This window comes from Macrobrachium rosenbergii, chromosome 28, assembly GCF_040412425.1.
Source record: "Macrobrachium rosenbergii isolate ZJJX-2024 chromosome 28, ASM4041242v1, whole genome shotgun sequence".
NCBI classification, from domain to species: domain Eukaryota; kingdom Metazoa; phylum Arthropoda; class Malacostraca; order Decapoda; family Palaemonidae; genus Macrobrachium; species Macrobrachium rosenbergii.
Genome location: NC_089768.1, coordinates 33,604,805 through 33,621,419, shown reverse-complemented (window position 1 = coordinate 33,621,419; position 16,615 = coordinate 33,604,805). Strand labels below are relative to the sequence as shown.

The following is a 16,615-nucleotide window of genomic DNA, read 5'->3' as shown; positions in this document are numbered from 1 at the left end:
TTTACAAGTCTACTGGGCATGAATACTTTGATATTATTCTAATTTTAAAAATTAGCAAGTTACTAGTGCACAACTGTATGACAAGGAGTGACAATATCTCGAGATATGCAGCAGATAATTTTCTGTGATTATGCAGCATTTGATTTGCTGACAAGGCAGATTCTGTGAACCAGAAGTCTGTTTGGATAAGTTACATCTGACAGATAATCACTGAAAATTTGGAAGATGTAAAATTTAATCTGTACAAACAAAAGTATAGTTCGTATATGTAATTTATGGGGACAGTTAAACTTTACCATAACTCAAGCAAGTAGGAAACCGTTGTGCTATTAAATAACAGAACAGCTCCAAGCGTTTGACCAAGGTTATACAGGAAATATGATAACATGTTTGATGGGTTTAATATAAAATAGTTAAATTTTGTTGTTTTTACAGATTAGAAAATATCATAATAAATAACCAAATTGTTTTATACTATACTACAGTGGTAGACTGGTCAGGCCGTCAGCATGCTGGATGGCCAGTGGTCATCCTTAGGACATTGGACAATATGTTAATTTTTTAAATAGCATTAAAATATAATTTCTATTATATTTCATATTACAGCTAGGAGTTTTAATAATTACTGTTATCCATCTAGGCAAGTAACTTTCAGTGTGTATTGTCAAATAACACAAAAGTAAGTTCTTGTAATTCTGCATCAACCAATCGTAACTGGATAAAGCATCAGTGTTGTTACACGTTACTGTACATCAATGTTTGTTGTGTTCAGTGTTATTCATCACATAAACCTAGAAACGTACTCCATTAGAAATAAGGAACAAAAAGGGAGACACATGAACATATCAAAATCTCAGCACCTTTACAACGGGTTAAAATCTAGTATGGTATTATAGAAGATAATTAATTTTAGGTGTAATGTTTGCACAAACAGTCTAAATCTTAGTAGTTTTATTGTTTGAGACTGAAAAACTGACAACCTATAAATATATTACAGGGTAATCTTAATCTATTGTTGCAATAGGCTAGAGAAATCATAACTATTTTTTCAGAAATAAAAAATACAGCAAAACATTATTTAATTATTTTATTACTTCTACTTTACAGCAGACAAGTTCTCCATGTATACAAAAAATACATATAAATATTTCCATTTTTATATTTTTGTTTCTTATAATTGTAGACTACAATCAGAATGCTGTTTGAAATATTGTACAATTTACAACTATTACATACATTTCCTTCCATTATACAGTATGTGGTATTTAACAACCTGCATATTTTACCTCTAAGTGCCATTAATAATGAATTATCTAGAACTTTAAGCCATTTACAATTGTGTTACATACATAACTGTACTTTTTATATCTGCTTCAAATACATCTATACTTTTGTGTTACAATATACAAAAAATTAATGTATTTAGTTTTATACAAAATAATTGCAGCAAATCATTGATTAATGTTTTATAAAACAAAATATGATGAAAAAATAATAAAATATAAAATTACACCACCACCTTTTACTTGGTATTCTTGCCACCTTTCTTCTTGAATTTCTTCTTACCAATGCGTTTTCTAACGCCAAAACTTTCTTCTGTGTCATCGTCATCATTTCCACGCTTTCTCTTCCCCTTCTTACCGCTTTTATCTTCTAAACGAGCCATTTCCTGCAAAAAGATTTAATAAAACAATACACAAGGTAAAAACTGATTTTACAATTTACATCTTCCATACTTTTCAACAATTTCTATCATAAACAAATACTACAAACCTATGTTAGAATTTCACCAAAAATGCAGTAGTTTAAAGGGAATGGGATTTCCTCCAAATCCCTTAAAACCCTTTGTTTCACTAACAGGAGCTCACATGTGAGTGTTGAAATTAAGAGTGGGGACAGAGTCTCCTGTGCAGTTCTTTCAAATATCAAAACTTTTCTAAATAATTTATATGCAATTTACCTCACATACAGTACAGCAAACGTTCATAGCTTTATCCTGCTGCCTACATCATTACCTTGAGAAATATGTATCTACACTTGATAACAATAAATGCACATTGCATCTCAACATGCAACCTTAATAAAGGTATAGTTAAACTAGTTTTTGGTTATATTAACAAAGTTACAGCAAATTTATATTCATAGATTTCAACAAGCAACCAGATTACAAGTCAGAAACAAAAAGTATTTATTTCTAAAGAAATTCAGTGGAAGAAATTCAAAGTACAAAAATAATTACTCAATTGGGTAATTACTGAAATTTTCATATATAAATCTATATATTGCATAACACTCACACACAAATACAATTTACAACAGCATGAAAACTCTTTAAAAATAGATTTTTTGCACATTTAACATGACAGCTGCAAGTATATCACTTAAAATAACTGCAGATAAACAGTTGTAGTATATATTACCATTTTAGCAAATCTTGAAGCCTCCTCCACTCTCTCTTCTAAAATAAGTGCTTCCTCTTTCACTGTAGGGTAAACATCCAGTTTCATTCCCAAGAGTTGCTCTATTCGTTGGTACACCTCCACTTCATACTAAAGAGAGTCAATGTCACATTTTTCAAATATTTCAAGCACAATAACTAATTTCATGTTAATGATTAGTCTTAAACGTTCATAAATAGGAAAATGTGATGACTAAACTTCATAAAACTGGATGAAAATTCATCATAGCAATTCAGTAGCTAGCCCCTACTGTTACAAGGACTTCAATATTGTCTATGAGAGCTCCAAAGAAATTATTAATAAATAGTATTATCAATGATGCATATAAAAATTTAATGTTCTTTTCCTGACTACTTCAGCTTTCCCAAACATAAAGGAAATTTTTAATAACTTCAAAATAACAAATTTTCCAAAGTAATTTGTAATTTTCGTAGGTATGCAAACTAGAGCATTTTAAATGAATACATAGAGCAAAACACTAAAACAAAAATTAGGGAATATATCATACCTGAGAAACAAATGTTATGGCTTGACCAGCCCTCCCTGCTCTTGCAGTTCGACCTACACGGTGAATATAATCCTTACTATGCATTGGTACATCAAAATTGATAACGAAATCTACACAAGGTATATCTAGACCCCTGTAAAGAGAAAAACATTATTTATACACAAACATTTGCATAATAATTTATACAGTTTGTTCATTAGAAGCATCAGTGTTCAGCAAATGTTAATTTCCAGAATGCACAAAATTTTGTCTTGAAATCACATTATACATCAGTACAGTATACTTCAAGGAAAAGAGTAATTATTTTTTAAGTATGAACAGCACACTTACCTTGATGCAACATCAGTTGCTAAAAGTATAGATCTTTCTTTCATTTTGAATTTGTTTAGTGCACCAAGTCGTTTACTTTGAGTCATTTTACCATACAAAGGTATGGCTGTAAAGCCTAGATTTCTCAGCATAAGAGCTGTTTTCAACGTTGATTGTTGAGTACCACAAAAGATGATGACAGACTGGTTTCCAATTTCATTCAAAATGTAGACTAAATAAATGTGCTAAAAAAAAAAAAAGAATATATTCAATAGAACAAATTATAACAAAAACAATATTACATTATACAGGTATACAAGTCAATAATAGATACTGCAATCTTATTTTTTTAAAAGATCACCATACTGTATATATTGCTATATCATATAAAACTTAGAAAAGTTCCTAAATACAGCATATGAGATTTCTTTCAAAGTATACAACCTCAGCAATAAATACGTCTTCAATGCCTGCACAAATGGGGAACAGAGTTGGTATCAACACAAGGTGATTCAATAAAGTAGGGCACTTAACTAGTTGCATTACTGCCTACAAACACTAGCCATAAACAAAGACAGTGAGTGTACTATGACAGCCCTAGTAATTTGTCACAACTTCTATATGCCCTGTATTCCAAAGTATGGTTTGCATACTGCCATAATTATAAATTGCATTCCAAAGCTGAAAGGAGGACTGCATGTTCCATTGCTTGTTGCGTTCCATAAATCTCAGCAATTAAGATCGGATATTAATTACCATGATTCTTATAAAGTAATCTAATGAGACCACTGTGTCACAATTCTAGATAAATGAGCCTAGAGAGAAGACTTTTTTCTTCAGAGAGAGGTGAAACTGGGAGCAAGGTTGGACAGCTGGATGGAAAATCATCAAAGGAACCAGTTAAGTAACAGGTAGTGTGAAACAACTGGTTTCCAAAGGGACAATGGACACCTGCATAGAACCTGTATCATCTACAATGCACAGTGCAAGCCACACTGTAAGTAGTACTCAATGATCTGGGCCATGGAATGAGGTGAACAACAGCAAAAGGACAGAATAACACAGAATAACAAAGTTACAAGAACATTAAACCCAAAGGCATCACAGAGGGTAGATTTAAGATTCAATATACTGGCTATTGGGTATCAAAGTTACCTTTAGCAGAAAGAAACCTCAGCCCTGATGCAATGGCATGCGTAAAAGTTTTAAAATGTCAGACAAGTATCATCAGCAACTGGATTTTGGTCAGAAGATTTTGTATAACAGCAAGAACATTGGAGGCCATGCAGACTGTTCATAAAATCAACACAAAAAGAGGTCGAGTAACTGTGGGTTAAAGAGTCATGGGTAAATCAACTGCTGCTGCCAGGAGTTCACCCTATCATCATCAGTAAAAGACAAACACCTTACCAGAGATTATAAACATGAAGACGTGGAAATGGGTATAATGACTGATATAAAATTATCTTTGTGGGGGTGGATTGTATGAAAACATTAGCTTAACCAGACTACTCAGCCCTTGTCTAGACTGCCATATTTCTTGTTTCAAGTGTTTAACTCTTTAGATAGATTTTTGTATATATTCTAAAGCTATCTAATACATACATAAAATTCTCTGCATTTGACCTACTAAATTATCTTCTTTACACTGTAAGCCTACATACGTTGCCATCTACTGCAAAAAACCAATCTAAAAATCTGGAAGGTCAAGTGCAGTGACTTTAATAAAAACAAAAAAACAAAAAAAAGCAATTCAGCTAACATCCCCTGCTTAGCAAGCAGAGATGAGACTGATATTCCTAACAAAATTTCTTCATCTCCTGTACAGGCTCAGTCAATTAATCATCCATTTTTGGCATTAGAGGTTAGGTAAAATATGATATTTTTCTAATAAAATAGTTTTACAGTATATATACTTACCAAATAATTACATAGCTATTGTTTCTATTTTATGCAGCAGCTCAAAAGTTAAGCTATTTTTTCTATTTTAAGTGGCAGCCCAAAAGTTAAAATTCCAGGTAGAGCTCTTATGTTTTGGGTGTAGTTATACTGCTCCACCCACTTTTGGGGAAGGATAAGTACAACACTGCTAAAAAGCTCAAGTCATTTCTGCTCTATGTCCATGAAAGGGAGGAGGGAGGGTTCGGATCATGTAATTATTTGGGAAGTATACATAAAACTTTATTTTATTATAAAAATATCATTTTTATATATGTACCTTACCAAATAATTACACAGCTGAATCCCACATTGACAGGAGATGGGATACATGGACAAAACTACTCAAAAACACTCAAGAGATGGAGATGAATTTGAAACAGAAAGTTTAGCTGGCATCGTGAAATGCTTGTTGTAACCTTACTTGGTGAGGGAGCTACGGTAGGTGGGTACTGCCTCTGGTTGGAGCTCCTCTCAACCTGTAGTGGCATGGCGGTAGAGCCAAGAGTCACCTCTACTTTAGTGGGTGCTTTGCAAATTAGGAGTTAATTGCAGGTCACCAAAGCTAACAATCCAAAAAGACACATCGAAATGTGTGTGCGCCCTTGCCCTGGGCGCAGTACAAAATATGACCAGAAAATTAAAACCTACACTTCATATTTTACAAAATTCAAACCAATTGATGGCACTCACGACACAGTCCCAATCAGGCTTCCCAAGAAAACACCAATCCTCATTCAAGGAGAGTGGATAGAGGAAAAAACCCAGAAAATCCTCCTATCCCTCTTTACCCAAAAACATGCCAGCAAAAAATGGGCCTAGAGTACTACAACTTTCATAAATTGCTTCCACATCATGCAGGTAGAACATTGCAAAAACTGATTTGTACCTCCAATATGTAGATTGCAAGAGAGAGGACAGCGACAGATTATACTTGAAGGCCAAGGAAGTCGCCACTGCTCTAATTTCATGTGCTTTGACCTAACATAAAGGAAAGACATCTTCCTAGATCTTAGAGTGTGATTCAGAAATCTCAGTTCTTAAAAAGAATGTTAAAGCATTCTTAGATAACAGCCGACTGGGGGTTTTAAATGAACACCACAGATTCGGAGAAGGGCCTCTAACTTCTTTGGTTTTTCATAAATACTCGCAAAGAGAACGAACTAGACAGAGGACTCTTTCCTGATCTGTTTGACCTAGAATGTTCACCAGGGTCTTGACTGGAAAGGAACATGGCCAGGGACTAGGAGGGTCTTCATTCTTCGCCATAAAACCTAAGGTCAAGGAGCAGGGAAAGTCGGAGGACTTGAGATAGGGGAAAGAGTGGTCCCAGGTGTTGCAGGAATAGGTAAACCAGTCACATCAACCACCGGAGACAAAGCCTGACTAGCGGAAGCCTTCGCTTCAGCCCTAGCAGTAGTTTTCTCAAGTCTGTCACGTTGTAATTTCTCTAAATATGCATTAAGAGTCTTCCACTTCCACTTATCCCAGTCTCTACAGTCGTCACAGCAAAGTTCAGGAGAGCAAACTTGCTCCCTGCACGAACTACAAACAGTATGATTGTCATATTTGGCTGAAGTCAACCTATTCTTAAAGCTTTACTACAATACCTGATACTAGAAAGGCTAGAATCTGACATGATTAATAAGTAAAAATCGGGAAAGTCACAAAAAGAGTTTTGAATTGGCTAAGCTAATTAACAGTAGCGCGCTACCAAAAAGAACAAAGTACTTCACCAAATGAAGAATAACAGCAACCATCCGGTGAAAAAATAATAAAATCTGAGCTGCCAATGACTACGAGTTCAGTCATTGACTGGTAGAAATGAAATTGAGCTCTTTAGCTGTGGTGCACCTATCCTTCCCCGAAAGTGGGCGGGGCAGTATAACTACACCCAAAACAAAAAAGCGCTACCATGAATTTTAAATTTTGAGCTGCCGCGTAAAGTAGAAACAATAGCTATGTAATTATTTGGTAAGTTATGTATATAAAAATGTGGTTTATCTATTGTATGGACACTTTCATTCAGTAAATGGACAATTAACAATAACACAAATTACAAAAATGCTGTACTTGTACTTCAAAAAGTTAATGAAATTTTTTGAAGACAGATACAACAGTATACTTACTTTGTGCTTACAAGGGATGAAGAGCATATACTGCTTCAGCTTGCTTACTGTTTGGTATTTTGACGATACCTCCACTTTCACTGGATCTTTTAAATGTGCTCGTTGAAGTTTATTTACCTATAAAAATGTATATTTATGTTTAGCAGAGTCTAGAATTTAAACTGCAATGAGAGAAAGGTAGTCTTACATTTAAGGAATTTTTTTTTTAAATAGTCTCCTTAGTACTTTAACTACAACAAAAATAAGCGTAAAACCTTAAAAATATCATTACAACTGTGTATAATCAGTATTTTCCAAAAATATCAAAATAAGGTTAAAAATTTTTCAAACCTTGCTTGTCATTGTAGCTGAGAAGAGCATTGTGCAACGGTCACGTGGAATAACTTTCAATATTTTGTCAACCTCAACCTCAAAATCCATATTCAAGATACGATCAGCCTCGTCCATTACCTGCATTAATGCAATAAATTTTAGTACATTTTACAAAATCCATTCCATTCTTTATATGATTTAAAACTAAAGAGGACATTAAAAGGGATTAAAAAATAATGATCTTTATGATACAATAAATTTTTTAGGTACTTACCCTCTATCATTAGCTTTACCTGCGGCTACTTAGCAGGTTCGACAAGTGTTAAAATTGAAACACTTGTTAACAAATGCTCCCAACAGTTACTCCCACCCTTTGTAGGGTGGGGGGTCAGACAATGATGGTTCTACTCTTAGTCTTTTAAGAGGGGAGGAGGGAGGGTAAGTACCTAAAAATCTGATTTTATAAAAATAATTTTTTTTGTGGTGAAACTTACCCTCTATCATTAGCTGATTCCAACACCGAGTGCTGGAGGCAGGCAAGAGATTCCCTATACTGTAACCAAATGATCATATATCACAAATATACTCATTGCTGCTTCCCTGATGAATACGATCCCCTGGCAAGTACTTGTCAGATGAGGATCTTCATCAGGGGAGGTCCACTATCATAGGAGGTGGGAAATGAACCCCAAACGTGGTCATTGGTTGATGATGTGCAATGCAGAATGGCAATTTATGGGTCTCTATGCCTCAGGCCTGCAAAGCTGATGTGGGAACTAAAACCAAAACTAAACCATGATCCCTCAAGAGTTACCACCTACCTAATCAAGTTACTGTGGCACCTCACACCCACAATCAATAAGACCAAGTTGGAAGAAAGTGGTACTTAATCAACTCAGGGTAGCTTTCTCCAAAGAGGAGCAATGGCTCTGCAACATACAATAACATAATCTACTACAAAAAAAAAAAAGACCTTATTTGCCCTCATCCAAAACAAACAAGGCCACGACAATTACAGTATACAAAATGATCTGGAGTCAAATACCATGCATGAACTCACACATAGTTCCCATTTACTTAGGAAGGAATCGATAGAGAGAGAACCTTTACGTGTTTGTAACACAAACAGATGACTAGGAGATAATCTCCCGTGCCAAAACCAGAGGTGCTGGTGTATGGCTGTCTTCATACTGGATCTCTACATTGATCAAGTAGTTGGAAGTGAATACAGAACCACACTTCCCCTGTGCTGCCAAGACTAGACAGTCTAGAGGGAGGTGTTGGTGAAAACTAATAGATGTGGCCATTGCTTTTACACTGTGTGGTTTTACCTTCAAAAGGGAACAAACCTCTCAAGAGACTGCATGATGTGCCTTCAGAATTAAGGACAATCAAGAAAGCAATGGTATTCTTAGACATAAGAACCTTGGACTACCTGACCATGCAAAATAGGTTCCTACATTGCTTCCTTAGAGGTTAAAGATGGGATGTAAAATAACTCAGAGTCTTAGCAGGGCATAAAACCAGCTAAGTTCCTCAGGAGTTAGAGTTTCTAGCGAAGGGATAGAGAAAACTCTAGGTAGGGCTTTGGCCTTAACATCGTTTTGGCACGAAAGGAAGCCAAAAGGATACCTCTGTTCCAGTACGTGAAAACCCTACTAAACGATGAGATCGCTTGTAAATCACCTATTCTTTTGGCTGAAGCCAAGACCACCAGAAAGAGCCTTGAGAGAAGCCTCTCTCAAAGGCTCAAAAGAAGGGCCTCTAAGGTATCATAAGACCACATCCAGGTTCCATAAAGTTTTTTTGTTTTCTTACCTTCAGCATTTCCAGTTGAAATGAGAGAACAGCTTCACCTAAGTCAAACATCCTTAAAATATCCAATTCAGTATGCCTTCAAGCAGAAGCCAGCATGGATTACAACCTTTGATGGAGGCAACAGACAAACCTTTAGCATATCTTAAGATGCAGAAAACTTGATTAAATTATCAATGCTAAGGACCCCACTACCAGGAATTGCTGCTCTTTCAGACTACCAGTTTACTTACTGTAACTAATATAATAACCAATATAATTCATTCAAATTCTTCAATTGCCAGTTTCATTCACACTTAAAACTAGGCAATAGGCATCCATACATTACAATTAGCACTTCATAAAATCATGAATATTCATCCTATAATCATCAAAAAACAAACTTATACATACCAAATACTTGAGAGCTTTTAAATTAAAGCCTTTTGTCTTCTCTAAATGGTCAACAAGACGGCCGGGAGTAGCAACTATGATGTGAGGCCGTTTGCCTAAATCCATAGCCTGCTGATTCATGTCCATACCTCCAACAATAACAACACATGCAACACCAACAGCTTTGCCTGAAACAGCCACAAGGAATGAGTTCTTTTGAATCACACATTTTTCATAGATGCAAACCTCCTAATTTTATTATATGTATTTCTAAAACTTTCTGTTTCCACAGACAAATAGGGATTACAAAACTTTAGCAGTTAAAACTATGAGAATGGGGCTTTAATGCCAGATGAAACCTAATACTGTAATCAGCCATTTCAATCTAACCTGAAGTGGCATTTGATACCTGCAATTTTATTTATAACTATGGTCTTTAATTTGTTCTTTTGTTTTTTTTTTTTACATGCTTGTAACAACTGCTGCACTGAAGTCTGTTAACTGTACAGTATGCTGTCCTTTATTTTTAATTGACACAACTAACGTTTATTCAATAGGTCCTACCAAGGTTCCACAGTGTCATAAGAGATTCTGCAGAAAATGAACTTAAGGTCATAAGTTTCACTAGCTATTTTTCAATACAGTAATAGACATAGTACAAAGGCCTCCATCTTACATACATATGCAAGAACATATAACTTGTTACAGTTGCTGCAAGACAGGAGTAAGTGTCACAATTTTTTTTAAAGTAAATTGTATTTTCCTAACCATACAAACATGAGGTCCTTTACATTGGGAATTACTTTCAACATAGCTGGAGACAGCTGTTGAACTTTCAAACAAGGTGGAGTCCCGCCTGCCAGGATGTAAACATTCCAATTCACCTTTTTGCCCAGGTGTCAGGTTGAGGGGTGGCATGATGTGGGCATGAAAATGTAATGCAAAGGACCTCAGGTTTGTATAGTTAGGAAAAATACAATTTTCTTTAAAAAACTGTGATTTGTTCCGACATGATACACAAACCACCGGTCCTTTACATTAGGAAGACTCACTAGTTGGAGGAAGATCTGAGTGAGTTTCTATGAACTGACTGGAGTTCGCTACACCTTGTGTTCCCTTCCTGGTCGACAGAGCGAGAAAGGGAAAACTGCCTCTGACAAAATGATTGGGTTGTAAGAAACACGAGATCAATTGTCACACTTCTGGGTATTTTTGAATGAATGAGGAAAACATTTCAAGCAAAGTAGGCTAGGATGACTGGGTTTGTCTTATTATCATGATCTCCTTCCTCCCCTTGCTAGAGGAAGGAGCAGGTCTGCTTCTGTGATCCTGAAAGGAAACAGAACAGAAGCTTGAGTTGCATGCTTACCTGCATCGACCGCCAAATCCAGTATGTAATGGCATGTCCATTCCCTGCCCACAGGAATTCTCCCATCCACAACCACACATCTTAGGCAAGATGCAACCTGTCCTGTTAGATAAGCTACACAACTTGTTGAGTAGCCACCACAGGGCCCAAGGAAAACGAGGTGTCCAAGGACTTGTGGGCAATATCCTGAAGGTAAAAGGAAGTGAAGGTGGTCTGTTGAGACCACACCCCCACCTTCAATACCTGAGGAACTGACAGGTTCTTCCAGAATGTGACGGACAGATTAATATTGCGGACTTTGTGAGCTCTCGGGCAGAAGGTATCAGTGTTGTCTTCTCCAGCAGCAGAGTACGCTCTCCTTTTCGTCTCAGGAAGCCAGAAAGAAATCATGTTCTTGGACACTTCTTTCTTGGTCAAGCCAGCGTTAATGAAGAGTCGTCGACACTCAGGCTGGGGGTGGCGAGTTCTCTTCAGGTAGCGCCGCAGCACTCTAACAGAACACAGTAGCATCTCATCTGGGTCATTACCTACAAAGTCCTCTAGGGAGGGGATTGTGAAGGACTCGAACCTAGTGTCAGGGACCAATGGATTCTGAATCTTCGCTGCAAAGTCTGGAATGAAATCAAGTGTAACTGATCCCCATCCCCTCGAGTGTTTAACATCAAAAGGAAAGTCCGTGAAGTTCACCAACTCTCTTCGCCGATTCCAGGGCAACCAGGAAGACAGTCTTGAGGGTCTGGCGACTCTCATAAAGGCTCGTACAGTGCCCGAATCAGGCTCCTTAGAACGAGAGTCACATCCCACGCAGGGAGCCTGAGGTCCCTGGGTGAGCAAGACCTTTCAAAGCTTCTCACCAGTAGAGATATCTTGAAAGAAGAGGAGATATCTACCCCTTTCAGCCGCAAAACTAGGCCGAATGCGGCTCTATAGCCTTTTACGGCTGAAATGGAGAGAAGCTTCTCTCAGCAAAGAAAGACGAGGAAGTCCGCAACCTGCTGAACAGTACCTCCAACTGGAGAGATACCCCGTCCACGACACCAACCACAGAAGACGGACCACTTTCCCTGGTGTACCTCTGCGGAGGACTGTCTGAAGTATCCAGACATCTCGTTGCTGCGCGCCGCGAAAAGTCTCTTGCTCGCAAGAGATGGTAGATAACCGTCAACCGTGAAGACACGGACTGCACTGCCAGGTGATACCACTCAACGTGGGTTGACACAGCAGGTTGGCCCAGGGAGGAATCTCTCTCTGTGCCTCGAAAAGAAGAGCTAACAGGTTGGGATACCAAACAGTCTGAGGCCATTTGGGAGCCACCAGAATCATCATGAGATCCGGGGTGATCATCACTGGGCTGATCACCCTGCAAATCAGACAAAACGGAGGTGTGCGCCTCATCCCTCGTTCGATGCATCCGAGAACAGAGGCATGTCTGGAGGGGGAGTATGTAGGCATGCAGTACTCCTATTAAGAGGTTCCTGTCATCCATCCACCAGTCTAAGTCCTCTCTCGCCTCCTCGGAAAGAGGAATGGGAAAGGACTGGGGGTACCAAGACTGGTACCACACCTCCTTCAGTCTCCACTGCAGGGACCGAAGGGTGTAGATGCCCATGAGGGGCCAGCTTCTCCAGTGACGACAGGTGACCGATGATGACTTGCCACTGCTGAGCTGGCTGCTCCTGTCGAGACAGAAACAGCTGTGCCGCCTTCCTGAACCTGCTGAGATGAGAGTCCGAGGGGAAGACTCTTGCTGCTACCGTATCTATCAGCATGCCCAGGTACTTTATCCTCTGCTTGGGGGTGAGATCCGACTTCTCGAGACCAGCCGACCATAAGCAACACTCAGCACAAGGTGTGAAGCACATGAACACACGCCCCTCCAAGAAGAGCACAGGGCATATGGGTCCATATCAAAACTAGAGTGAAAGCTATTGCATTTCTTATCACCAACCCCAAGACACACAAGCTAGGAGAAGGCAGGCTTACAGGGTTTGTCAAGAGCTTTCATTATTATCAAAAGACACAATTAAACAAGAAAAAGATCCCATGGGAGAAAGTAGCTCAACGGAAGTCTGGGCAGAGAGCGAAGAAAACGTGTCTACACCACATGACGGCTGAAAGCAAACTGGAGTGTTTACATCTGGGCAGGTGGGACTCCCGCCTCCCGGACAGTAGTAAACTGCCGAACCACCTGTTCGAAAGTCCAACAGCCATTTCCAGCTTCACTGAAAGTAATTCCTATTGTAAAGGACCGATGGTTTGTATATCGTGTCGGAACAAACTACAGTCCTGGCAATGAAAAGATCATCCTGAGCTTTCAAGAAATAGTGATGTGGCAACAGAAGCATTGAAGTGGATACTCAGAAAGGCATTGTGAATTATAATTTTAGGCTCTCAGAGCTGATATGGTTTTGGAGTCATTAACGACATGATATATGACATTTTCACTGGATTAAGAAAGCAGGAGGGAATAAGTACAATCTCAAAAATAACATCCCCTAAAACACTTTTAATTTCCCAGTAAATTTTATACTGAAATGAAACAATATTGTAATTATAAATAAAAATTTTCAACATACCTAAGGCATCAAATTGCTCTTTAATTTGAAATGCCAGCTCACGTGTTGGAGTCAAAACTAGAGCAAACAGTCTTTGGGGACGCTCAATTAACGCTTGAAGCACTGGAAGTCCAAAGGCACCAGTTTTTCCTGAACCTGTTTCTGCCAACCCAATGACATCCTTCCCTGTATATAGTTAATATCAGTTAAACTGTAGTATTCAATAACAATAAATACATACTGCACTTATGATTTTGCACTCACACAACTGCAGTCTTAAAAAAGAAACCTCAAAAAGCATCTTAATTTCATCATTTAAAACATACACAGTACATATATGCAAATCTTTTGTACACTAATTATAAAAACAGAAGAGTTCTTTAATACACCTTTCAGAGCAACTGGAATTGCTTCCTTTTGGATAGCTGTTGGGGCCTTCCATCCTAACTGCTTGCAGGCTAGGCATAATTCTTCAATCACACCCTGAAATTCAAATTTTATAAAAAATTACACAAAATAAAAAAAAAAAACTTTGGCCTTGCCACATCGCAAGTACAAATATGGAGGGTGAACAGTCAGCAACTACTTTTCATTCCCAAAAGAATCATATTAGTAAATGAAATACTTATGACTGTTAGAAATGGAGATATTTCCTTTCTTAAGGTCTAATTGCTTAAAATGAGATTAAGTATATACATAATTTGAAAATACGTCAACTAATATGACCATTTTTTTTATATATCACACTAAATGGCTATTATATAAAATAAACTACATCAAATGAACAAGAAGAATGACAGTTTTGATGGGATAGCTAAAACAGCCTTTAATGTTCTGAAACAGTACAGTAAGTTTAATAATAATACAGTACACAATAAAAATGAACGATTTAACTGTTTCTTAACTCACAGTCCAGGCTAAATATATATTAAGTACACCCCTAGAATGGGCTAAATTTAAGGATGGCCCATAAAAAAAACCACATCAATGGAAAGAGGAAGATATGCATATGTATGTGGTATAAGAGAAAAATTCTAAATAATTTTTTATACCTGCCAGGGAAAATCGAAAGTTAATATTTCCCACACTGTGTGGGGTGCCTTTTCAAAAGACAGTTGTAAAAATATGCTAATTTTCCCAATTTATAAGTTTTTTAATACTTTTCAAATTTTATTTTGTAAAATTATAATTACAGCTCACACACTATCATGACAGAGAAGAACTAAAATCAATAACAAATTCTGAGTATATTTATTGCAAAATATTTACGAGTTATCCTTGGATGGGAATGGCGGACAACATTCCCCTACGACATCTCAAGAGAAACTGATCTCTCTCTCCTGTACAGACTAGCTATTGGAGTTGGGGTAAAGTTGCCATGAGTCACTTATGCCTGATAGAAGTGATCTGAACACTTTTCCTGCAAAATTTGTTCAAACTGTGTGGTGTGAAATCTTGAACACATGTATGTTACCTGTCCACAAGGGGTTATTGATGATAAAATGACAACCTCTTGTAGAGATGATAATATAAAATGACACACTTGTTAATATAAGGCTATGGGCTACAATTTGTGATAACCACCACAAGAAAAGCTTGAGAACTTTTTGAAACAGCTGCTGCAAAAAACAGACATAGCCAGTTGGGAACGATGGACACAGGCTCTGCAGACGAAAAAACCTAACCTTTCCTAGAATGTTGTGTCCTGACCTAACTAAATTAGTTTGCAGAACATCGGGGACTACCTCTGAACAAAAGCTTAGTCCATTGTGTCCGAATTTATGTTTCTTGGGGGGGGGGTCCATGAAGGGCAAAGCCCCCGGCCAGCATTTTGGAAAAGGTTAGGTTTGTTTTCGTCTGCAGAACCTGTTCCATTCGTTCTACACTCGTCCCCTCAACCAGACCTTACCTTCTTGACCTGACTCAGGGCGCTGTGCTCTGACCTGGCCGGGGGGGGGGTTGTCCCTTTTGGAGCCCCTCCAAGTAGTAGTGAACATCAGAAACATGGACTAAGCTTCTGCTCGGAAGTAGTATTAGAGGTTGCTTCTGTCATTCTCAAACTACATGAACAGACTTTTGGGATAAATAACACTTGAAGTGATGTCTGTAATGGCAGCCATCACAGAGATCCCATAGGGTGGCCTATATCCTACGCAGAAAATGACCTCTTATGAGAAGAAAATAGAGGGTATTTCCACTAGAGGAGTTTCACGTCTCCAAAATACAGGTCTGCACTCTTTCCACGACAGAGCTAAGCTAACCTGACCTACCACTCCGTAGGCCAGGGGCTTATAGAAGGTACTACCCAATAAAGCACTCTAGGGTTAAGCTAGACTAAGATATGGTAAAAGAATAACATAAAGTGTGCTGAATTATGAATATAAACAGCACTGAAAGTACTGCACTTACGGCTGGCTAGTAGCCGCACCAAGAACGTGTCACAACTGACACGTGCCATCATCCCGTCTCCTAAGTTGAAGTTGAACACCAATTGTGACCGATAACCTTTTCTATATTCATTATTATCAATCTAATGCACTTATTTATACCCATAAACGTATGTAAAAATATAAAGTTCATGCTTACGAGGTCTTTAAAAGTTATGTTATCCTCCTCCTCTCCCATGTTTGTTTACACTTGGCCTCCAGAATCTCGTGGAAAGAAGATTAGTAGTAGTAGTGGCAGTAGCAGGGTATACAACGCCACTTTGCACCTCACATAATTTCCTGTGTGGCATATTCGCCTTTAAAATGCAATTTAGCATATAGCGTTACTTATCACGCTAAAGTGAAATATTTTAATTCATATGCCTCATAGAAAAACTATGAAATAATACCTTATACAGAATT

General features: G+C 37.8%; 1 protein-coding gene across 1 annotated transcript; it reads right to left on the bottom strand.

Moving 5' to 3' along the window:
* Positions 1-1,073: 1,073 nt before the first annotated feature.
* Positions 1,074-16,497, bottom strand: pths (porthos). The gene is made up of 10 exons (XM_067130576.1): positions 16,353-16,497; positions 14,156-14,249; positions 13,788-13,952; positions 9,864-10,030; positions 7,674-7,793; positions 7,344-7,460; positions 3,298-3,521; positions 2,968-3,100; positions 2,421-2,549; positions 1,074-1,669 (listed from the first exon to the last, which is right to left on the bottom strand). The coding sequence occupies exons 1-10, from the start codon at positions 16,389-16,391 to the stop codon at positions 1,523-1,525; spliced, it is 1,335 nt and encodes a 444-aa protein (XP_066986677.1). The 5' UTR covers positions 16,392-16,497; the 3' UTR covers positions 1,074-1,522.
* Positions 16,498-16,615: the final 118 nt, after the last annotated feature.